General features: G+C 38.2%; 1 protein-coding gene across 1 annotated transcript in view; it reads right to left on the reverse strand.

The window, feature by feature from the left end:
- The window catches only part of smurf2 (SMAD specific E3 ubiquitin protein ligase 2), a 75640-nt gene that overhangs the window by 29513 nt on the left and 20700 nt on the right, over positions 1-25427 (reverse strand). The window contains exons 2-5 of the mRNA XM_028455688.1: positions 15215-15253; positions 13201-13309; positions 6527-6660; positions 510-575 (exon numbers count right to left, since the gene is read on the reverse strand). Of these exons, the coding sequence (XP_028311489.1) occupies positions 510-575; positions 6527-6660; positions 13201-13309; positions 15215-15253 (348 nt within the window). The remainder of the gene's footprint in view (positions 1-509; positions 576-6526; positions 6661-13200; positions 13310-15214; positions 15254-25427) is intronic.

Raw genomic sequence — 25427 nt, forward strand, 5'->3', positions numbered from 1 at the left:
TAAATTACAATTACATTCTTGATTACTAGTCCAATTACAATTAATCTGTATGAACAGTAACATGGTTCCTCAGTGGCAATTACAATTACAAACTAAATTTTCTGAACTAAATTACAATTTAATTACGATTACAACAGCAACAGATTTTTAAAATTACAATTATAATTGCGCCATAATTATAATTAATTATCAGTGACGGGAGTACATTTATAATTGACCCCAACCCTGATTTAAAGTGTTAAAAAAAATATTATCTAATTCCTAATGATGCTTTTAGGTTGGATCATTGATTTACTACTTTTTAATCCATATCAGTGGAAAACTCTGAGTGAGTTTACTGGTAGATTTCATGACCGATCAGAAGAAAGTGGCTAAAACACACACACATTCAGCCCAGGCTCACAGAGTCATTTTTCGTGCATAGCAACACAATTTCTGCACAATTTTTTACCGTGTTGAGGGAAACAAATTTTTTGTGTGCATCAAATGAGTCAATGAGTTGTACTCACCCACTATTTGTCCCCTGACTGTGTCGCTGTCGTTGGGACTCAGCTTGTTCAAGTCCAGCCTTTGATCTGATTAGAAAAAAAATAATAATAATGATGAGGAGGAGGAAAAAGGAAAAGTACAACCACATAAGGAGAAGTACAGTACTGTGTTTTCTTGAGTCAGGCTTATTGACGTAAAGACTTTCCCATTTTTCAGGATGTTCTTTGAGTCAATGGTTGAGTAGGCGGTTTGCTGCGGAAGCATCTTTTTCCAGCAGGTCCTCTGCCTTCAGTTAACACCAAACACGTGTCATTTCTCATGATTTCTGATCGCTAAAACAGGTGGTTGTCAACATTAATTCAGAGGTAGGTGGTTCTCTGTGTTTTCATTTTAAAGGGGCAGTATTATGTAAAAAAAAAATCACTTTATAATTGTTTTGCTACAGTGATATGCTGTATACTGAACAAAATTATAAACGCAACACTTGTTTTTGCTCCCATTTTTCATGAGCTGAACGCAAAGATCTAAAACATTTTCTATAAACACAAAAGACTATTGTTCACAGAGCACTTCTCCTTTGCAGAGATAATCCATCCCACCTCACAGGTGTGACATATCAAGAAGCCGATTAGACAGCATGATTATTGCTCAGGTGTGCCTCAGGGTGGCCACAATAAAAGGCCACTCTAAAAATGTGCAGTTTTGCTTTATTTGGTGGAGGGGGACCAGTCACCATCTGCCTCATGCAGTGCATCACATTTCCTTCTCATAGAGTGGATCAAGTTGTTGATTGTGGAATGTTGGTCCACTCCTCTTCAATGGCTGTGTGAAGTTGCTGGATATTGGCAGGAAGTGGAACACGCTGTCGTATACGCTGATCCAGAGCATCCCAAACATGCTCAATGAGTGACATGTCCAGTGAGTATGCTGGCCATTCAACAACTGGGATGTTTTCAGCTTCTAGGAATTGTGTACAAATCCTTGCAACATGAGGTGATGGTCGTGGATGAATAGAACAACAATGGGCCTCAGGGTCTCATCATGGTATCTCTGTGCATTCAAAATGCCATCAATAAAATGCACCTGTGTTGGTTGACCATAACATTTGCCTGCCCATACCATAACCCCACCACTACCATGGGCCACTCCATCCACAATGTTGACATCAGCAAACCGCTGACCCACACAACGCCACACACGCTGTCCACCATCTGCCCTGAACAGTAAAAACCGGGATTCATTCATGAAGAGAACACCTCTCCAACCTGCCAGATGCCATCGAATGTGAGCATTTGCCCACTCAAGTCGGTTACAACGACAAACTGCAGTCAGGTCAAGACGCCGATGAGGACAACGAGCATGAAGATGAGTTTCTCTGAGACGGTTTCTAACAGTTTGTGCAGAAATTCTTCGGTTATGCAAACCTATTGTTGCAGCAGCTGTCTGGGTGGCTGGTTTCAGACAATCATGGAGGTGAACATGCTGGATGTGGAGGTCCTGGGCTGGTGTGGTCACACGTGGTCTGCGGTTGTGAGGCCAGTTGGATGTACTGCCAAATTCTCTGAAACGCCTTTGTAGACGACTTATGGTAGCGAAATGAACTGGCAACGGCTCTGGTGGACATTCCTGCATTCAGCATGCCAATTACACGCTCCTTAAGAACTAACGGCATCAGTGGCATTGTGCCGTGTGATTAAACTGAACATTTTTAGAGCGGCCTTTTATTGTAGCCAGCCTAAGGCACACCTGTGCAATAATCATGCTGTCTAATCAGCATTTTAATATACCACACCTGTGAGGTGCGATGAATTATCTCTGCAAAGGAGAAGTGCTCACTAACACAGATTAAGACACATTTGTGAACAATATTTATTTTGTCTTTATAGAAAATGTTTTATATCTTTGAGTTCAGCTCATGAAAAATGGGAGAAAAAACTAAAGTGTAACTTTTATATTTTTGTTCAGTGTACATTCCTTTAACCTGATTCAGAGGGCCAAAGTTGAAAAAGTTTGTTTTTCTTCCTCCCTTGCTATTCCACATTTCGTAAAAATTCAGCTCTAAATGGGCGAGTTGGAGTTTTTAGGAGTGGTCTGAAAGTGACTTTTCAGAGGGCTAAAACTCCAGAAAACAGGCGAGTTTGGGAAAATAAACCTCACATACTATGTTGTTGGGGTTCTTAGAACAATTGGAGATGGGTGAAAATAGCATAATACTGGACATTTAAAGGGCATTTCATTATGCAGAAGTTCGCTGTATATCCGCATTTAGAAAAAACCAACAACACTTGTTTTGTCAAATGAGAAATTGTGTTTTTCCTTGAGACTCTGGTTCCAAACCCAAACCAGTTGAGAACCACTGAATTAAAAAACAAGAAACAGCAAATAGGATCGAATTCATCAATTTCAGAAAGGTGTGTGTGTTTATTTTTTGTCTGGTATCATATACATCACTCAGTTTCTCTTTCCCTCATTATCTGATCCTCTTTGTTGTGAATGTAGACCAAAGCCAGGCTGTGCCGGGGGAACAGATGGTCTGTTCTTCCGAGGAGCCACGGGCTGTAAAAAATCTCACTGAGCAGGCTTCAGTTCAAATGCTAGGGTCAAACATTTGACAAATTTCAGTACAAAGCCTGCTCTATTCCATTTGGTCTTAGCATGGACGTGAACCTCTGCCAAAGTCTGGAAACTCTTTGTCTGAACTTCTTAAAAGTCTAAGGAATTTGTGCGCAAGAGGGAGGAGGGAAAAAAAAAAAATGTCCTGCAGACAAGAAGAATGACACTATCTGCTTCTCTGTATGTAGTCTGAGTGCCATGCAGGTCAATTCAGGATGTCTGTCTAGACTAAACAGGGACCAAAACAGGCAACGGTCAAACCCTTACATGGCTGGCCGTAGGTCAGCAGCCGCAAAGACAACACAAACTGCACACGCAGACGGTAAAACAAGGAGATGTGCATACCGGCATATACATAGAAATGCTTGCACAGTCATACACATAGAAACAAGAAACATGAGCGCTCTGCAATTACATAGAAGCGTCGCAGTCGGGGCTTTCTCGCTCTACAATTATACACAAATGTTGCCGTCAACTCTCGGGGCAACGGCTCAAGCCCGTGGAGGGCACAAATTGGCAACTGTTGATAAATGTGAAAAAAAAGAAAGAAAACAATGACACAGGCACAGGGGGAGCGCAAAGACCACAAAAGACAAATCTACGCTTACACTGAAATAACTGTACAATTATGCATGTCTGCGTGAAATGACCGGTTGTCGAGATCTGCAGACGGAGATAGAGGGAGGCAGTCACAATGGCATGTTGTGTGTACGTTTCCAGTCTACGGAGGAGAGCGGAGGGAAACCGTGGGGTGAGGAGAAGGCCAGGAGAGAGAGAGGGAGAGGAAATGCAGGAGCAAACCACTCACAGCTGTGGCACATGGTTTCAAGTTTCCTGAATTCGCTCCAGCAAAATAACAGTGTCAGGAGCTTCTAGGAAAAGCAGCTGGAATCTTTCCCATTTCTGTCTCCAAGAGGCAGGTACCAGCGGACCGCACGGGGACGTTCAACACCAGAATCCCTCTGAAGCTCCAAGGACAGCCGTGTTTTTAAAGCAAAAGTTCACTGAAGCTGTGAACCCCATTCCCCCAGGGTAAGCAGTGTCCGAACTCGATCCTGGAGGGCTGCAATCCTGAGCGGTTTAGATGTGGTTCTGCTCCAACACACCTGAATGTAATAAAGGTATCACTATCCAGCTCCACAGAAAGGCATCAAAACCTGCAGGATTGCAGCCCTCCAGGACCGAGTTCTGCAAGCAAAGCTACAACACATATACAGTCATCAGCCTTTTTACAAAGGGGTGGTGAAAAAAAAAAGATGAACTTTTAATTTTATTGTTATTCTTAAATTATATAAATATGAAAATAAATATTGGACTTAAAATAGGACGGGAAAATGAATAAGGGCTTTTTTTGTCTCTTGTTTTACTATGTCAATATATAAAAAGTGAACACCTCTCTCCTCTTGTACGTATGTTTGGTGTGTGCTGCTATGTGTATGGATGTATGTTGTTGCTGTATGAATAAGAGAAAAGTATGTATTGGTCTATATGTCTAAAGATGATTTTTCTCTATAACTTCTGTTGTTTCCTTGTTTTGCACCTTTACTTATACTGTCTTGGCTGATTTGTTGTTGTTTGTAGTTTTTTATTCTTGTTTTTATTTCTATTTTTATTTTTTCAATCTGACTCTGGGACATGTACATATGGCAATAAACTGTACTGTATTCTATTCTTATTAAAAATATTTAAATACATTTCCAAAAATCGATATTTACTTTTTTCGTATTGAACCATGTGAATGAAAAGAGAAGTCAAATAATTCAGCAGCTGACTGATGTTAAACGAAAGATTATAATCAGCAATAATCGATAATCGTTAATAATTGAAAATCGGTTTGTAACTGAATCAAGACGTCAATAATCAAAATGGAATTAGGAAATTGGAATGATTACTCAGCCCTATTTAGCTGTCCTGAAAACATATGGAAAAACATTACTGTAGCTCAGTACAGTGATGCAGCCGTGGGAAAATGTTTCAACTAAATTGATAATATTTTACTGTGTTGTATTTTATCCCATTGTGTTATTTGTATAAATGTTATTTTATTCCCTTTGGGATGACACATAACAACTGTCTAGGGACTACGGATAAAAAATAGCCCTTAGGCTAATTCTGGCATATTTTACAGAAATGTATATTAATATACACTGTTCCTATAAAAAATAAAAATCAATGACAATGAACTACTAAGGCAATACATTATTTAAAAAATGAAAGGAAAAAAAAAAAAAATCTAATTTGACCAAAAAATTAAAAAAGTCATTACTAAATGTTTTTACATGTAAAATGTAAAACTACTATAACTACATCTCTCTATAAAAGCAATGAATCTCTCTCTGTCTGTCTGTCTGTCTGTCTGTGTGTTCCTTAATCATCTCTGTGGAGCAGGATCAGACTGACCTGAGAGTTTCAACATGGCTGCTGCTTGGTTCAAGGGTTTAACGTTGGATTTGTTTGGACTGCAATGATACAGTTTTCTATAGCAATACGTCCTACGAGCACTGCACTAGTACTATAAAAAAAGAAGGGAAAAAATTCTATTCATTTTTGAGAAAAATGCGACTGGGAATACCAGGTACCTTTCATAAAACAATAACATTGTGATAACACTTCTAGACTGTTTAATGAACAAAAGCGTTCTTGTCATTGTTACATTACACAATGCACAATGTGCCTAATCCCAATCCTAACCACATAATGATGAGAACTGCAATGAATAATAATTCTGAACTTATCTTTTTTTCTGATATTAAACATTGGCTGTTTAATATTTCTCCTAAACATCCTCATTTTATAAAGGCATGATCAAGATGACCTGATGTTTAAACCAATCATTGCTGGGATATTCACACTCATTAATCTTTTTTATCTACAGAGAGGAGGCTGAGAAAGAACAAATATCCAGTGATCAGCAGCACAATGGGAAGGCTGGGAATGACAGAAAGCCTGTCCTAACTTAATTCATTACTAGTGACCACTAACTAAGGTATGCAGAGGACCAGGTGTGACCACACAACAGGTTCAAATACAGTGGAAGAACCACAGCAGCAGATCCATACACTGGAGACTGAAGATTATGCTAAAGGTGCTGTAGGGCAGTGGTTCTCAACTGGTGGGTCGGGACCCAAAAGTGAGTGGCGGACAGCCGGTCAAAAATAAATATATGCTTAATGTCTCTCATGTTGGAAACTTTTCTTTTGACATGCATGGTGTTAAATGCATGTTGCACAGGAAAATATATAGATTTAAGTTTAAAAAAAGATTATATATGTGTGTTTAACAGCTATTTTTGAAAAACAACATTTTGTTGGTTGAATTCTAAAAAAAAAAAAAAGTGGGTCGTGATTTAATGTCCGCTGCAAAATGTGGGTCCCAGGGTGGTACCAGTTGAGAACGTCTGCTGTAGGGGAGCTTTGACACTTACAGCCCGTGTCTTTAAGGCGGTTGATGGCGTTGGACAGAAGACGGACGCACCCCAGGAAACCGGCTCCTTGTTTCTTATGGATCTTCTTGTGATTCCACACACTGATGGTGATGGAGTCAGATTTTCCGATGTATCTGAGAGGAAAGAAAGAGGGGCACATAAAGTCATTCATGTCAGCATTTAGAATAATGACTCGTCTGAGCATTAACACAGGAAACAACAAAGAGTATTATAGTAATTTTGTGTGTTTTTCTGTCATTCTGTGTATGTTTGTTATTGTCTTGCTTGTTATGATTGTGTTTTGTGCATTCCTGTAGTCCTTTTCTGTATTTTTCCTGTAAAATTACCATTTTTTGGAGTCATATTGTGTATTTATGTTTTCATTTTGCGTTTTTTGGAGTCATTTTTGTGTATTTTTTGGTCGTTTTGCATTATTTGGAGTCATTTTGTGTATTAATGTTGTTACTTTTGTTCATTTTTGTAGTAGTTTTGTGTGTTTTTGGAGTATTTTCTGTAATTTTTCTGCAAGGTTGTAATTCTTTGTGTTTTCCAATGTATTATTGCTTTTGTTTTCATTTTCTTGGTGTTCTGATTGACTGACATCTGACATTCAGCAGTCAGATCAAATCGATCACAAAAACAGCAGTTTAATGGTTTAATGACTCAGAAAGATCAGGAGAAACTGGTCCATGCTTTTATCTCCAGCAGACTGGACTATTGTAATGGTCTTCTGACAGGAATCCCCCAAAAGAGCATCAAACAGCCACAGCCCAGGTCTGAACCAGAACAAAGAGGTCAGAACACATTAGTCCAGTTTTAAAGTCTTTACACTGGCTCCCAGTCAGCCTCAGAATAGACTTTAAAGTTCTGCTGCTGGTGTATAGATCTGTGAATGGGTTTGGTCCAGAATACATCATGATGTTAGTCAGGTATGAACCCAGCAGGTCTCTCAGATCTATGGACACAGGTCAGATAGTGGAGCCCAGAGCTCACAGTAAACATGGTGATGCTGCTTTTAGTTGTTATGCTGCAATGAAGTGGAACAAACTGCCAGCAGAGCTGAAGTCAGCATCCAATGTGAACATTTTTAAATCAAAGTTAAAGTCGCTTTTTTTCTCTACTGCGTATGATTGAGAGAGAGAGATTTTTTAGTCATGTTGTTGATGTCATGTGTTTGTTGATGATTTTAACTGATTTTACTGATGATTTTAAATGTTCTTATTGATTTTAAGCTGTTGAATGTTTTATCATGTAAAGCACATTGAGTTGCATTGTGTATGAAATGCGCTATACAAATAAATTTGCCTTGCTTTGTCTTTGTTTTGTCAATTTTTCTGTCATTTTGTACATACTTTGAGGGCCGCATAAAATTAGACCAAGGGCCGCATGTGTCTGCCCATGTATGACCTCAAACAACACAAGATACAGAATTACATTTAGTAATTACAGCATCAGAGTTACTCTAACTACAAAATCCACCTTTAAGTATTAACTTTAAGGCTGTTTTGATTTTTTTATGCACTAAATATACAGGTACAAATGAATAGATATATTACAGTTTTAAATCAGCATAACAAATCCAAAATTGACAGGGGCTACAGATACAGTACCAGAAGGTGTGTTGGCTGCACACCAAACAGGAAAAAGACAGCGAGACGAGAGTTAAAGTAATGAGTTTTCAAGGGACTACGCGGCGGGTGCAGGTGAGGGAAATGAGTGAAAGAAAACTGAGCCAAGTTTGGACACATTCTAAAGCAGCGGTTCTCAAACTTTTTCTGTCATCCCCCAATCTCAACATAATTTTAACAATATGAGTAAAAAAAATGTAACCTTGACTGAAAAAGGTAAGAATTGACAAATGGTGATTTTTCTTCTTCAAAACTCCAAAAAAACAACACACAATGTGCAGTCAGAAATCAATGACAAGATTGAAGAATGACAATGTTTGTGGTTATAATATCAGTCATTTTATGTAATTTTCCCCTCTGTATTGAAGAGTTGATTTCCTTTTAACGTAAGTTATCAGGGCACAACATTCACGTGAAAACATGGCCAAACATTTGAATGCAAACACCATATTTAATCTCTGTGTGGAAAGTTTTTTGTTTTTTTTAAATATCGACAAAAGCTACAAAGAAATTTATCAAAAAAAAAAAGAAGTCAATTAATATTTTTCAAAATAAAACCATTTAAGGAGATTTATCCAATTTTACCAATAGTATTATCAGCAGTATTTTCAAAATCAAACCTTGGTTTTTTAAACATATTTTTAGAATATGACTTTATTCCTAAACATCAGGTTTTCAATGAGCTTGTCTGAAGAATTTAAATAAAATGTACCTTTTTAAAAACTCCCATTTTTTTCTTGTTTGTTTAGGTATGTTCTGTTCAGAAAGATCAGATTGTTTTACTTGTAAATATTCTACAATATAATGAAATACCTAAAAAGAAATACCTGTAAATAAGATGAATCATGTGCAGATACTGTATATTATGACATCTGATATGGATAAGACGCTGGATTTGAATCAAGAACGGCGTCTGAATTAAAGACATGTATGTTTTCTCATGTTTTTAGTTAGATATTGAAGGTAGTTCTGGGTGCATTTATAGTTAAGTTTCTAAAATGTGTGTGTCTGCACATGTTTATGCCTGTGTGTGGTTGGTTGGAGAAGTTAGATTTGTGCTGAGTGACCAAGTTTGTTCTTGATTCAAGAAATCGAAACAATAAAGTGAATTCTGATACCTTTCTTCATAATGGAATTATGAAAATCTGAATCTCATATGAAACTGAACTGTCAGAATTGTGATTCAATCTTGACGTGTGAACAAGCCGCGGCACATCGGTGGTCCTTCTTCTTCTTCTTCAGTCTAAAACCAATCATCTGCACAGTTCACAGCACTGCATCCCACTGTAATTATCACGCTGCTTAGCAAACGGGATATGAAACAATGGGGCTGTGAGTAAGACGTCTGGACATTTTGAGTCGATGCCAAATGCCTGTCTGGGCTGCGATGTGAGAGCGCTGCTATGTCAGACAGACATTAAGGGAGGGATATTACAGCCAAACCCCAGTCATCTGGATCACCCTCCATCTAATAAAACTCATTAGTCTGGCTAAGAATTTCTATACAATCACAGACACACCACTGTCGGCAATGGGAGGACAGCAATAAACTAACTTAAAGGGTCCAGTGGGCTTTCAAAAACAAACCAAGAGGACACTTGGGTTTGTCCATTGTTGTTTTTTCACAAGGACCAGAACTTGTGGTCAAATTTTATGTAAGAAACTGTGCAACAAATTGAAACAATCCTAGTTTTCCACTTGCTCCCACACAAAGGAATCAGATAAGTTTACCGGCGCTATTAAAAACATAAGAACCTGCACTTAAGAGCAGAAACTCCAGCCAAGTAGACAATATAAATATATAAAGAAACCCAACCGTCGCCAAAGAAATTCGTGGAAACACCGGAGCAACTTGGCTAAAAATATGACGGTTTAAAGTTCAAAAGAAAGAACTTTAACAGTTGCTGACAACAAGTCACTTTAAAGAATGGGAGAGAAAACCAAACATGGCTGATAGGAAGCTCCGTCCACAGAAAATGAAATGCAACACTAAGCTGTGGGCTAAGCATCTTAACAAATTCAGGTAAGGTAGAACTTTGATAATAAAACCTGAGTTAAGGATTTTGGCAGGTTTGGAGACAGTCTCAGGAGAGAGTTTACAATACGGCTGAGTTTGTCTCATCATCTTCCTTAATCTTGTTTATGTTGTTCACTCGAGATTTCCAAAAATATAGCATAGTTATCAAAAACCCCTCATCATCTATGGTACCGTCCTACCACAACTGTCCATCTACCTATACAACCTTAGATTAGATTAATACTACGTTATTTATGGTTACTGTTCAATCTGAATGGACTGATTGAAGAACCTCATAGAATCACTGCAGTTTCATTTATTCATCTATTCATGGTTCCATAGATAAATGGTATTTAGCTCACATAAACCAAATAATCTGGATTGAAGGTGTCAATCGTGCCTCGGCCTGCCTGGATCACCAGTCTGATCCCACCATTAGATACTCAGAATAACCTTACTACTGGGAGTAAGGGTGTCCCAATCCGATTATATCGGCCAGAATCTAAAATCTCCAATATAATATACATTGTGTTTATTGACGTTATTTTTCAGGATCCTCTCATTCATCTTTTAATTATTTTAATAAATCGTAAAATATGCCGTTGGTTAATAACAAATACTGTAGGTGAGTGATATCACTTGATCAAGCCTTTTCTAACATTCTACACTAGAAAATAAGTTTAAAAAAAAAAATAGGTATGATTCGTGTTAATATCGCATATCGGCTAATAAGCAAGGATGCAATATCGGAATCGTACCAGAAGTAAACGAGTTGTAACGGGACACTGCTCAGCAATCTGTGAGGAAACCTGGAGACAATCGATGCAAGGCGAACACATTAAGATCTCACCCAAGATATCAAACTCACATATGACCGTGGCTGGTTCGATCCCAGTCTAAACCTGTCTATGTGTCAAAGTGTCCTTGGGCTAGACGCTGAACCCTAAGTTACTCCCAGTGGTCGACCAGCTCAGTCCCATTGGTGTGTGAATAAGTGAATGAGTTGATATTGTACTTCAGTGTAGGCATAAAAGTGCTATATAAATCAAGTCCATTCACCACCATAAACACTATAAGGGAGCAACGATTCATCCATTAGATCGATTAATCGATTTATATTCGATCTGTGCTCGGCAAGTTAGCCTTCCGGATGACATTTATTGATCTGAAATCATTTTAAAAGGGAATCGAATCGATACAAGGAAATAATTGATAGGATTTAAAGCTGATATCTGGGTTTTCTCTGAAACATCTCACGGCGTGCACCAGCAGACAAGAAAACAAAACCAAGAAGCCGGCTGGCGAGAAACTGATCAATCAACCTTTGGGGTCCAGTGTGTGAAACACTTTGGCTTTAACACAGACAGAAATATTCTAATGTAGTCCCTTACTGTGTCCACCGTCGACCACCAGGCCCTTCTCACAGCATTCACTGCAGCAGAAGCAGCACATGTAGCATTAGCTTGTTAGTATTAGCTCTGCAGAAGCCTCATGATAACCATCAAGTTAAAAGGAAAAGTATCAGGTTGAACCCTTGCTCATTTAAACTGAACAGATTTGGTTGCACTTCATTTTTCCATATTGTATTATTTTTAAGTTAAAAAAATGTACCTGCTGTTATTTTAAAAAAGTGTTGGTTGGACTTTTTCAAAAAAATGTGGATATATTCGCCTTTTTTGTGTATGTCCATAATTAATTTATAGATGATTCCCTTACAAGAACCATCAGGAATCTATGAAAGCTCCCCTGCACTGTCCAGTATCCAGGTATTTATTTCCCAGTTACACTGGTTGAAATATTAATTTATCTAAAAAGTTACTGAATCGATTTCAAGTCACTGAATCGCTTCGGATCGAATCGTTCTAAATTAACCAATATCGTCCTTGAATTGAATGGGCAACAGCGGATGGAAGTAGTGCCTCACTCAAACTTCTAACTGACGCGTCTTGGGTAAAGTGTGACCTTTTCCATTATTGACACTGTCGCCAGCAACCGTACAGGAAAGTATATTTTCCACTCAGTTTGCGTGAAAAGCCGTCCGCTAGAAGGAGTACGTCAATGATCCGTGGCACGTTTATTACATCCGGCCATAATTCTCAACAGTTACAGGGCACAGCAAGTGACGTACCCGTGAAATGACACACAAACCCAATTTTGACACATTCACAAGTCTGCGCAGAGAGGGCCAGGAGCTGCCAGCCTTATTTCTAATAAGTGTGAGCCAGACAGACGTCCGCTCCACCAATTAAACACCACCTGAGAGCCCTTCTGCAGGCCCATGGGAAGAAACACTGACAGACGGTGATCCCTGGCAATAAAATTGGTTTTCTTTCACATAAATCCCACTTAGCTGTGTCTAGAGGCTCTTGGGATGAATTAGAGCGAGGAAGTTCCACTGAGCCACCGGTGCTTTCCCCTCCATCCGTCCATCTCTACCGTGTGCATACGTGCGCATGACTTTTCCCCTCTTGTCCAATGTGACATAACCAGCTAATTTACTGACTGTGCAGGCGGGGGGTGGGTTGTTTCTATAGCAACCAAACAACCAAACGAAGACACGTGCTTCCTCTTCGGTGCTGGCGGCGCGCGACACTTCTGATAAACATTGCCTGCGTTCTGGAAACTTTCACTCTCACATTTATTTTTATTTTTTGGTGCTCACAGGCTCCGGCTCTGATTTTTTCCAGATTAGTTTTCACAGGATGCTACATCTTTAGGAAAAAGCCAATCAGAGTACAACATGACATGCACGTGTTTCACTCGATGGAAGAAAATACTATTGTAGACAGCCCTCCTCCACTGATGCTTTGGAATCTGCTCCAAGGAACATTTTTAGACTGGTGAAGTTATGTCATCACAGGGTACCCAGACAATCAAGAGGCCAGACATAAAAGCTGTTTCAAACTTTCACTATTTGCATGGAAAAGATTCATTCCGAGACCTGCTGTTTGTAATCATCTCAGGTCATTATGTGTTGAGGATAAACTCAAACAAACAGAAACTTGTTGGAAACAGATGTGGGGACTTACAGATCGTAGTGCTGGTTCCATTTGGGGTCGAGTGTGTTCCGCACAGTGTCGGTGGAGTGGCATTGTCCTGAGCCGTCCACAACCACCTTGGCAAAGGGATCAGGGAGGCCTGAGAGGAGAGGTCAGTCAGCAGACAAGAACCAACAGAAAGCTAAATCATACGAGGCAAAAGGACGACACAAGCCAGTCACATCTTTTAGAGATCTGAGAACTACAACAACAAGCTATCGATAGGCATCCGTTCATCTTTTATTTCCACAAACACTGATGAAATCTAGAGGTGTCCAACTTAGTTTACAGTAGGTGCAAGATAAAGGAACCAAAGAAAAAGATTGTATAGAGACATACAGTAGATGAAATTGCAATATGATATAATACATTGTTTTATTTTGAGAAAATGCAATAATACAAGAAACAATATTACAATAAACAAGGTTTGGATGCAGATGGTTTCCCTCCAAAGAAATAATAACTACATATATTACTGCATACGCATACTTTTTCTGTTTGAAAGGGAGTGGGTGGAAGCATAAACTTACTTCTCCTACATTACAATTCAATCTTCAGCATCCTGTTTTCCAACCATTGCTGCTGTTAATAAATACATTTTGTCTTATCTTAATATGATTTTGATTCAATACACATGAAAAACATTACACCCTTTTAAAAGTGTCATATAACATAAATATATATTGTTATTTCTTTTAAATTGCTTGACATTTGTACACTCTTAAAGTTCCATTGGCAAACTGTTCCAGAATCCTATTACACATACTGATACACAAAAGCTTTTCCTTGTTGTCCACACACTCACAGACCTAAAATTAATTTCACTTCTCAGTTTAGAAGCCCCTTCCCTCTCAATAAAAAGCTTTTGAATGTTTTCTGGTAATAATTTATTCCTGGCCTTAAATACAACTTACCTAGTTTAAATTCAATAATACTGCAAAGTTTCCTCTTGGTTTGCTCTTAAAAACATACAAATTACTGGTCGCACTGCTGTTACAAATCATTTTAGTCAATAATAACGGTTTGCTGAGAAGTTTATTTCTCCTAATAGAGTGGATTTGACATATAATCTAACAAGATTTTGGGGTTAGAGAAATTCTCATTTAACAATCTATAACAAAGAATGAGTGAGGTGTTTTCATGCACAGTTTTGTGGTTGGTAATTCCTGTAAATTATAATAACCATCTTATTTCAAAATAATTTAGTCCTCAAACATATTATTCCTTCATTTATCCTCCTCATTCAGTTTTAAATTGGTTTCCAGCTACAGCATTTTCAAGGAAGTCGTATAAGGTTTATTAGTTTAGGCCAGTGGTTCTCAAATTGGGGATGCACCCCCCTAGGGGGAGTTTGACATCATTGACTGGTAAAAATAGAAAAATATGTTTTCCTTTGTGCTGAAAGAACAGTATTAATGCTGTTGTTAAATATGTGATTGCACCTTTTATTTGTTTTTTCTGACTTTTGAATCAGAATAGCAAACATTTTTACCTCAACATATGTATATTGTGTTGTGTGGGGGTAGGTAGGTATCTGAAAATTTGGTCTACGCCAACCTGAGAAACTAATGGGCAGCGAGAGATATAGACCTGTCCTCAAATCACATGAGAAACTAGGATTTATCCTCAGATATTAAATAACAGAGATTGGTTTTTATCTGCTCTCAGTGTTGTTTTTATTCTGTTGGCTGAGTGGATGCTTGTGAGGCTCAGGAATGGCAGGAATGGGCAACAGAGAAACCACCTGAGTGAATGAGGGACCTTTACATGCTTCTTCACCATGACAGCCCGACACAAACACACCAAAACACCACGGACACACAAATACTAAGAAGGATTTACTGAAGGGCGGAAGTCTACAAGCTCTGCATTTCACTCGATAAAAACTTATTTAACAGTAATGTGACCAAAATCAAAAAAAATAAAATGTTTGAGGAGGACTTTGCAGTGTATGTATCAGGTTAGGGAAAACATAAAACAAACACAGGTTTATTCTGATACTTACGGAAGAAGTCTTTCTTCACCAGATTTTTGGCACAAAGAACTGAAAAAGAGGAAAAATAGAAGTTCAGGATCACATGAACATGCGGGTTTTATCTGCTGAATGATTGTTGTATCAAAGAGAAAACATTATCCTTTAAAAAGCAACAAATCTCTGAATATTCCAAAAAACACACATGGCCTTTCTGCTAAGAGCTTTTTTCCCCACTGCAACATGATTAGAGGTTAGAGAAGTGGCAGGAATGTGCACGTGTAGGCAGCAGGAAATGATTTGTCTAGTTTGGGATTGGAATAGGAAAACACTGAGCTGAGAACAACTGCATAACGGCCACGTAGCCGTGCATGGGCCAAGTTTTTGTACGGCTCACACGGATCACCTATTTGCTTTGACTGGCAGTCAGAGTCGTATTACGAAATGTTGTCTGCACTGGTCTTGGCACCTTATCAGTTTGACGTCGCTCACCTTTTTTGGCCTTAAAGCTGGAGATTTAGGCCAGTTATCAAAATATATACTCTTATCTTCCATTAGTGATTGAGAAAGAAGAACATCCCCATTTTTCTTTGTTACAAACAACAGTGTTTTAACAAATTGCTATAGTACACATCCAACTAAGCTGACTATACCCTAACAAGGTAACATCTCTATGGTTTACAAAGCTTCTGGTCTGGTTCCTAAGGCTGAACCACATACACCAACTTGTGCAAATGCTACTAGAGAAGGAAGTCCATTAACTGGCTGATGTTTACAGATGTAATCTTATAACGTAAAAATGTGAGAAACATTTGGGGTTTTGGTTTATATGTACTAATGACAAATTCCCCCAAATAGATAAAAACATTTTGATATCTTTGCGGACTGTATCAAGCCCAAATCTAATGCTAGGGGGAGGGGAAGAGACAAGGCGGTTGCTGGGAAGCTGAGGAAGATCTACTCAAACCACTTGTGCAAGTGTAGATTGATGGGGAAGCTCAGATGACGAAACCCGGTATCCACCTGGATGTCTGGAGTTGCAGCCTGTGAGTCAGGCACAATAAACACTAGACGGTCTCTCTTTCTCTTTCAATTTGAGGAAGGCCTCAGTAGTGGCCGGACAGTGATGTCAAAATGTATAAGTATGAAGAGCAACCATGTAAAACAACAGAAGGTGCGCAAACCTGAAACAGTGAGAGTTTAAACAGACAGGGTTTAGGTTTCACTATTACTTCAGAGAAGAGGTCCAAAGAACTAAAGTAGTCTGAGGGTATCATGCCAAAATATTATGGCTGCAAAATATTTGATACACTTGAAGTTACAACATCTGCTCATCGAAACTTGGAACTGCAACTGGAACAACTTGAGGCAAGAGCTCAGCAAGACACTATGTTCAGGATTTCATTGCAGCAGTTATGTTTTATTTAATGGAGTCTGTACCAGATTGTGCTTTTCCAAGCTTTGCGTTTTCACTGCAAAACCTCAACATGTCATTGTGTAATTTCTTTGATAGGGATTATGTCATACATTGAAGTACTTAAGGTCTATCCTAAAATACACTTTAACAGGACGTTTTTTTTTTTGATGAATGCATGTTAAGTTATTTCCAAGATTAGAGTTAAGGAAATTACTGCACTAAAATTCAATTATCTACAAAACTCACAAACTGTAGTTACCAATAATTAATTGAGAGTATATGTTTGCTTGGACTGTAGAGCAAACTTTTTAGGTTTTAGCAATGACTGAAGTGTGAAGGAAAATGTCCCGATTGTATTTCCGAAGACCTGGCTTCAAACACGACAACTTTCCTATTCTTTGCCAATTTCAGTAAGATGTCATTGTGCAAGAGCATTGCTTCTCAGAGGGAGTGTTGATAGCAAAGATGTCATAGGTACCCAAGTTACTCATACAGTACCTCCTCACAACTCATGCTGGAATATGGCAAGACGACATTTCCAGAAATATATAGGCCTATCTCTGGGGTCTCATCCCAGTTGGTCCTTCCTGCTACACTTCCAAAAGGAAAACGACCAGAGGTAACCAGGCAATCAAACTCTATAAAAAAAATCCTCCCCTCAACGCAGAGAAGAAGCTGCTCTACTCTGAGCTCATCAGTGAAATGTTTGCAAGTTGTGCTTTGAAAAAGTTTACAGACACTTTGTTTTAGTTTTATCAAATGTATTTTAAGGAAAACTAAAATCAAAGAGAGAATGCTCTTTAACTGTTCAACCTTGTCATGGTTTTTATGGACTTTGTGTTCTCTCAGCTCGTCTCAGTCTTAGTCTGGACTCCAAAAGTCTTGGTCTTGGTGCATCCTGGTCTTGGGAAAGTCTTGGTCTTGGATAGTGTGTTCTTGAGTACAACACCAAAGGTTTATGACCATGTAAGTAAGCTTTAGAATCTAGATAATCTTTAAACTGAGCTTTGCAACTCAATGCTTACTTAACCACATGGCATGGCTAGTTCAAGCTACTGCAGTAAATGGAGATCTAGATTCGACTATTCTATAGTTGTAAACCCAAACTTAGCTGAGGAAGCAAGACAAAGTACACACCAAGTCAATTCCAGAACTTAAATAAGGACCTGGAGTACCCTTAAAGAGAATATGCAAACTCCACCAAGACAGACCAGAGAACAAGAGCCCATAATAGCCTCTCTAATGAGTCCTTATATAAGAAAATCCCTTAATCTGTGAAAACACTTTCAGTCTGTTTTCATTTCTTGACCAAAAAAGGAACCATGCATTTTTATCCAGGTAAGACAGCGAACACTTCGCTGACAGGCAACATACAAAACATTGAAGTCAGTAATCAACACCCAGAGTAGCCGACTGCAGCTTATAGATCAGTCAATCTGCAGACGTGGCCTTCTTCTCCAAACCTCCTCTTCATACCACACATACTCAGACTCATAACCCATGTCAAAATTCACTTTGGAACTTCAGCTGACAGCATTTTTGCCCAACCAAGTACCCACGGAGTGTTGCAAGGACAAAAATAAACACAAATCCTTGGCTTCCCATCCTGCCGACCATCGTCTACATATGCATGGTGTTTATAGACACACAAGGGGCACGTGACGGAAAGGCAAAAACAGTCGACTGAACTGGATGCATACCCGCCCCAGGGGTGGGGGGTGTGCAGAACATGCTCGACAGATGAGGAAGAATTTCTTTCCGCAAACATCCCTGGGAATGTGTTACGTTCCAGTGAAACCCACCTCATTTCTAAAACATCTGGTACGCATCACTTTCAGTTGCATTCTTCTTGAACACAGAGGCAAGCATGTGCGAGTGCACACTTGGGGCCCCTGGGACACCTCGGACTCCACTTAAAATGCAGTCATCATATTAATTATTACCAAGTGCAGAATGTACACTATGCATGCGTTTGTGTGATTGAGGTGAGAAGGGTGGACTAAGGTAATGATTTGTACAAATATTAACCAGATTATATCCAAAAATAAGTTTTTACAGTTAGAAATATCCTATTGTAACATATTGTATTAAACTGAATTGTTTCATATTGTAATGTAATTTTGGATAGCTCTGATTTTGCGATTCCCCCTTATAAACAGCCTTTTTTCCATGAACATAATAAGACCTTCACAGGTTGGACATGACTAAAACCCAATCAAAGTATTTCCATTACCATTATGTGTATCTGTTGCTGGTTTTCAACTATAATGGTCACAAGTTGTGGACTGTTTGTTTAGGTCTTCAGATGAGTACCAGTTGTTTCCTTTTTCGGCTCGACCACTGTTGTAAACATCATTGGTCATGAGAAGTAAAATATTTCAGACCAAGTTTGTTAAGTTTATTAGGAGACACATTATGTCAGTCCTAATGTCTCAGATAGGTCCAGAAAAAAAATCAACTTTCCTCAGCTTGTTGTGGTGCAGCTACAAGATCTAAGATGATTTCAAGACATCATTTAATTTAAATGACCAAGTGTGTGTTGAACAATTGACATTGGCTGTTGATGGTTAAGTTGTACTGGAGGCTATTTCCGCTCAAGATAGAAGAACAAAGAAAACTACTGTGCACTTAATTTAGGCAAAACCTAGATTTGGCGCACAAAGATTAACTGAATTTTACATAACGATTATATTTTAGTGTTACATTACATGGCTAAAACTGTTGTACAGCATCGCACATTGTATAAATTTCAAAAACTGCTTGATGGTATTTCCAGAGAAAAGGGAAAACACTATTCCAGGCAAGAAATTACACTGCCATAAATCAACAACGGGTGGAAAGGGAACCGTACATATCTTGAGAAATACGACTCTAAAGTGAGGTATAGGCAGCGCCAACAAAACCTATAAAGAAAGTCCAAGAGTGAAAGAAATGACAATGACACAATGAAGGCCACACAGCAACCAGTGAAACCCGTCCAAGCCTGAAGACACACACAGTCCTGGGCTAGCCAGACACCAGGAAGGCAACTCTGCAATTATACCCCTATAGACTTCTTATGAAAACATACAAGAGACCGAATTACAGCTGAAAGCACAAAACAGAACGTGAACCTCTGGAATGGCAGATGCACCGTGACCATACAAGCAACAGGGCTAAATTAGAGAATGAAGAAGAAAAGCAGGTCAGGACATCAATTGGGTGGCAGTGGAGTGTAGCTATCAGATTGGGGCTCGCATTAAAAACTGGAAGTTTCCAAGCAAATTCGGTGCATCACTGTGAAATGATTAAAAGGTGTGAAAGTTGGCCATTGGGCCGAGAAATAACAGTCTACATTGTTCAATTGTGACATATGGCTAAACCATTTTTGACATGAGATTCCTGTTAAAGCCCTCAAACTTTTTTTATTGGAATAAAAGCTTAAGTGCAAGGGCAAACATAAATAAAGTGGCGTATCCGTGCATTACACATTAAAAGGCCCTTTAAACATCATAAAGTGCTATATGGGTTTCATACACATGCCCAAAGTGTTTTTTTCATTGATTCCCTCAATTGTTAGTTAGAGGGTGATTTGCTCCTTTCTTACTGCAGGGCGAGCCCAAACACCTCGCTCCAATTTGATGACACGTTCCCATTTTGATGACGAATTTGACGCGGCACTGAGCTGGAGAAGCCGCGCCTCCAGGAAGCTCTCTGTCGGGATTGACATGTAAACAAACACGCCCACGAAGGTAAGCATTTCAGCATCCTTCACGCAGCGCTATGTATGTTTTTTCTAAAGTTTATGTATGGCAAACTCCCCGCCCCCACGCTCTGTCTCGTTTTTATAAAGCAGCATTCGGCTACGGAGTGGGTAGGAGGAGGGCAGGGCGCCCTCTGGCCCTACATCACGGTGCGGGGAGGAGGAAGTCATTGTCCCGTCTATAGACATGCCCACTCATGAATATGCATAAGTAGGCCGCAAATCAGCCTGTTTGAATAGAGTTGCTCAGAAAGTGACTTTTCAGAGGCTAAAACTCTGGAAAACAGGTGAGATTGGGAAAATAAACCCCAATTACTATGTTTTTGGGGTTCTTAGAACAAACAGAGATGGGTGTAAAATAGCATGATATGGGACCTTTAAGAAAAAACTAATGACGAAGTAGAGGCTCTGTTTTTTTTTTTTTTTTACCGAGCAATCAGAACTGCATATGCTTTATCAATAAAAACAAACGCCTGAGTAGAAAATTTAAAGCTGTGCACAATGTATTAGGTCAAGGTTTTTCAGGAAATGTTTTAACTCCCAACATGTTTCGACTGTCAACTGCCAGTCCTTGTCATGGGAAGTTCTGCTCATCGCCTTTGATGGTTCCTTTGAAGTTTCCCTTGACTTCCATGCAATAGTTTCAGCGAGATTAATTTTGTCTTGTTTTTGACCAGTATGTTAAGTTGAGGTTTCCTTTATTCAGACAAGGTTTGTCAGGAAATGTTTCTCTCTTAACAAACTGTTCAAAAAGAAGACAAAATGAATCTCACTGGAACTATGGGCACAATATACATCTCATTTCATGTCAAAATGTATTATCTTAGCAATTCTTTAATGAGAACATTACTTGCTTTATGGAAACCAGTGGCTTTGCTTGAGTTCGTAACAAAGCCTCTCTTGTCTCTGCGAATTGAGTGATTGATGTTGCAACTGCGAAGGGCTCTGCAAAGTCTTGCAATAGTAGCATGGCGGGAGGTTTGAGTGTTTGAGACCCAATGGCTTAGCTGCCAGTCACTTATCGATGAAAAAAACGGCCTCATTTTAGATTGACAGGGTTTCCTTGAAGGTATAACTAGCTTTTACAGTCCTCACCTTACAGAGTTGATTTCTAACACATGACTCATTAAAGACTTTGTAATACTTCAGCTGTGATATCTATAAAGGAGAGGTATAATGTAGGATCTGTATGTAGGGCTAGAGAGCAGAGATAAATTCAGTAGTATATGGCTGTTTCTCTATTAAGGTTGCAATTATAGAAAAGCCTCAATGCCACAGCCAATAAAATAAAGTGCCTTGTTCATGCTTAACCCTTTGACAAGAGGGAGAACAACCCACACTCCAAACGGTTGGCTTAACTTTGTAAAAAAAAAAAAAAAAGCTTTAAGATAATAAGTTGAATTACGATACTTCTATAAGTGCCAGTACCCAGAATTCCCCCAAATTTCATGTCATCATAGGCAAATGGACTGTTGATGACAGAATCCATTGCAAAGCAAGGAAAGTGGGCGAGCTTGCAGCTACGAGGCCATCTCGTAAATCTGTTGTTTTATTGGTCACCCTGGACTGGCTTTCTCATGCTCAAACACTGACAAATGTAATTATCGTCTTTACGTCCGAAGAAACGGGAGAGAAACCAACGTCAGCGGAGACACAGTTAATCCCACCATCTCCCAGTCACACACACAAAGCTGGATGAGTTTAAAAGTGATGGAAAAAGGAGATACTGGTTTCAGATGCCAGCTAGGATCATGTCGTTTGCTTCCACGGCGGCGTGCCCTGTTTTTAGGGTGTGGGATTTTTAGCACTACGAGATAATTAAGGCTGTCCTTGCTGACCCTCGTCAGGCTTACCTAGAGGGAGGGGTCAGCGGGGAGAAATCCAGACACAATTAACTTTTATTCAATACAAAGTGTTGGATTGAGCTCTTAAATGAAATACCATCCTGGGAACATTTACAATCCACTTAAAATAATCACAAGCAACGGCAACACAGTGAAAATATTTGATAAAACAAACAAATAAACAAACACAGCATGAATTGAATTGCTGTGACTTCAGATTGTTTTCTGTTGTGTTTCCACCTGGAAATAAGACTTTTTTTCCTTCTTTTTAAATAGCTATATTGGACACTGCTGCTGCTCTCTTTTTCTGTACCTGCTTATCCTGTATAACAGTGGTTCTCAAGCTGTTTTGGCTCAAATACCCCCTTTCTCTTACTTTTGAATCCAACTCCCCCCTTATGTCCGACTACTACATTTTGCTCAGAATTCTGTGAATAAACAACTATATACCATAATGATGGAATGAATGAGAGATAACACATTTTAAAGAATCTCATTTTGTAAATAAATGAAATGAAACAGTATTTAGTGCCCCCTGAATAGATGTATTTCTATAGTTTTTTTTAAAATAATTTTCTGCCATACCAAGACTGACCTTTGTATTTTCAGTTCATGTTCTAATCAAGATAATTTCTATTTTCATTTTGTGTTTTTTGTTATTGTTTCTCTTTTCTTTTATCATTCAGTATATTCTCCCTTATTTTATGTGTTTTTGTTGACATTTTTGTGCATTGTTGGTATTATTCAAATTATTCTCTCTGTGTGTGTGTGTTTGGTGTCGTTTGGTTGTCTCCTATGTTGTTTTGTATGTTTCTCTATTATTTTGGTGTATTTTGCTTCAGTGTCTTTGTTGTCATTTTGTGTGTAGTTGGTAATAAAAAGTATTTCTCCCTCTTGGTGTGAGTGTTTTTGGTGTCAATTTGTATATTTTGTTGTTGTTTGTTCTTTTTATTATTCAGTATATTTTTCTATTATTTTGTGTGTTTTTGTTGTTTTGCGAGTAGCTGGTAATATTCAGTATGATTATCATTTTTAACTAAAAACAAACATTATAAAACTCCATATTTTGAATGCTTTCATTTGTTAATTTTCCTCTCTCTCACTCTCTAGTACTAGAACTTTTTCACTTACGATATGATACCGATATTGCAGCCTTGCGTATCGGCCGATACCGATATTGATCCGATATGATATCAGCACGAATCATACATACTTTTATTACTTATTTTGTAGGGTGGAATGTTAAAAAAAGGCTTGATCAAGTGATGTAACAATAATCAGCAACAGTAGGTTACTTTATTGGAATGTGAACCACAGTCAGATATGGATAGAAGTGCTGGAGCGGAAAGTTTTGGGCAAAAAAATTAAATTATATATGTATATTTTATTTATTTTTTGGCTGATGGCCGATCTTGAAAAAAAGTCTATATAACGGTCGACGTCTAAACGCCAGGCTGTCAGAGGGTCTGACTGAAAGTATAATACTTGTTAAATTAAATTATTGGGGTTGCTTTTACAGACCTCTTCTTCGAGTCACAGACATGTTGCAAGAAATTTCAAAACAATTCAAATGGGATGTACTAAGACAGTTTTTCTGTGTCCAGACAACAATTTTCAATTATATCCATGGTTTTATTATAAGCACACATTATGGAAATATTTATTCAACTACAATACCTTTCATATATCACATTGTATTTTAATCATATACATAGTGCTTATGATTCCGATTATTGAAATCTCGATTCAATTTTGAATTATTTATGCTTATTGATCTTCCATTTAACATCAGTGAGCTGTTGTATTATTGGACTTTGAGCAACACCTCACAGTACCTTCAACATTATAAAGTGTAATTGAAATATCTAATGTAGGAGAATGTAATTTTCAAAAAAGTTACATTTATTAATCTTCTAGGAAAGGAAGGGGTCTGCCGGTGCCCATCTTAAAATTATAAGAAAGAAAATTAGCAAATTGATTTTGAAGTTGTTTGTTTTTAGGATTAAATATGAATTTCCTCAAAAAAAGCTAATCAAGCCAAAAAATATTGTCTTGACCAGTTCTAATCTCCTTTTTTTTTCACTATGCCACTTCACATAAATTGTTTTAACTAAATGTATTAAAAAATTAAAAGAATAAAAAATATCTCCTTAATATACTAACAACTAAAAATGTTTAAAAAAAATCAAAAACCAGTATGGATGTGCTTCTTTTAACTTTTTCATCTGCTATCACATCAACACTCAGGCATCTAGTCCGGAAAGGCATCGCATTGCACCCCAGCCGAGTCCTAAATCCCCTGTCGTCATAGCGACGGGAAGTGTCGTGCAGCGCTGAGAGAAGGGTCTCTCTGTGTCACCCTTGTTTCTTATTCCGGTCGCACAGCTGACTGACAGCACCGAGGGGAGTGTGCACGACCAGTACACGGGGGCACAGGATGAACTGAGCCGAGACGTTAAAGAAATCCCTGCAGATATTCACTGTAAAATGCATCAAAGCAGAGAATCATGGGGGGGGGGGGGGGGGGGGGGGGGTAGTCTACTTAAATTCATAATTTAATCAAAACTCACTTTTGATAGGATAGCTCTGATTGATGTAGCTCCAGTTAAGGGTTTCCATTTGACTTCAGTAAAGGTCTCTTTTTTATTTTATTTATTTATTTTATTGTATTTGTAATTATTTATTTATTTTATTGGATTTTTATTTATTTATTTATAATAATTTTTATTTTTATTCCTTTAATCATTATTAATTTTATTCTTTTACTGTGTCATTATTTTTGTTGATACTGACAATAGAATGCTGTGGTAATGTCAATGTTTCTTTACACAAAAAAAAAATCCTACAAATAAAAAGTGAATTTAAAAAAAAAAGTTCATTAAAAAAAAAGTTAAGACCTTTTAAGATAAAGGGTTTTGTCGTTTTTATTTCAACAAAAATCTGTTTAATTATAGACACGCTGGCAGATGGACTACCAGTATATAAAAGGTTAACATTTGGGGGGAGGGGGGACACATACAGAAACTCATAAAACACAAGTGAATGCGTAACCCTATAATTTACAGATATAATTCAGATGTTTGGTTGGTATGTCATGCAGCTATAAATAATGAGGACACCTGAAATAGCTAAAGAAAAAAAAAGTTTTCATACCACATCAAACTTGAGTACGCTACGTCTATTGCTAATAGACATGATGAAATTTGAAGGAATATTACCTGTAGCACTTGTATATATATATAT

The sequence above is a fragment of the Gouania willdenowi genome, chromosome 8, assembly GCF_900634775.1.
Source record: "Gouania willdenowi chromosome 8, fGouWil2.1, whole genome shotgun sequence".
NCBI classification, from domain to species: Eukaryota; Metazoa; Chordata; class Actinopteri; order Blenniiformes; family Gobiesocidae; genus Gouania; species Gouania willdenowi.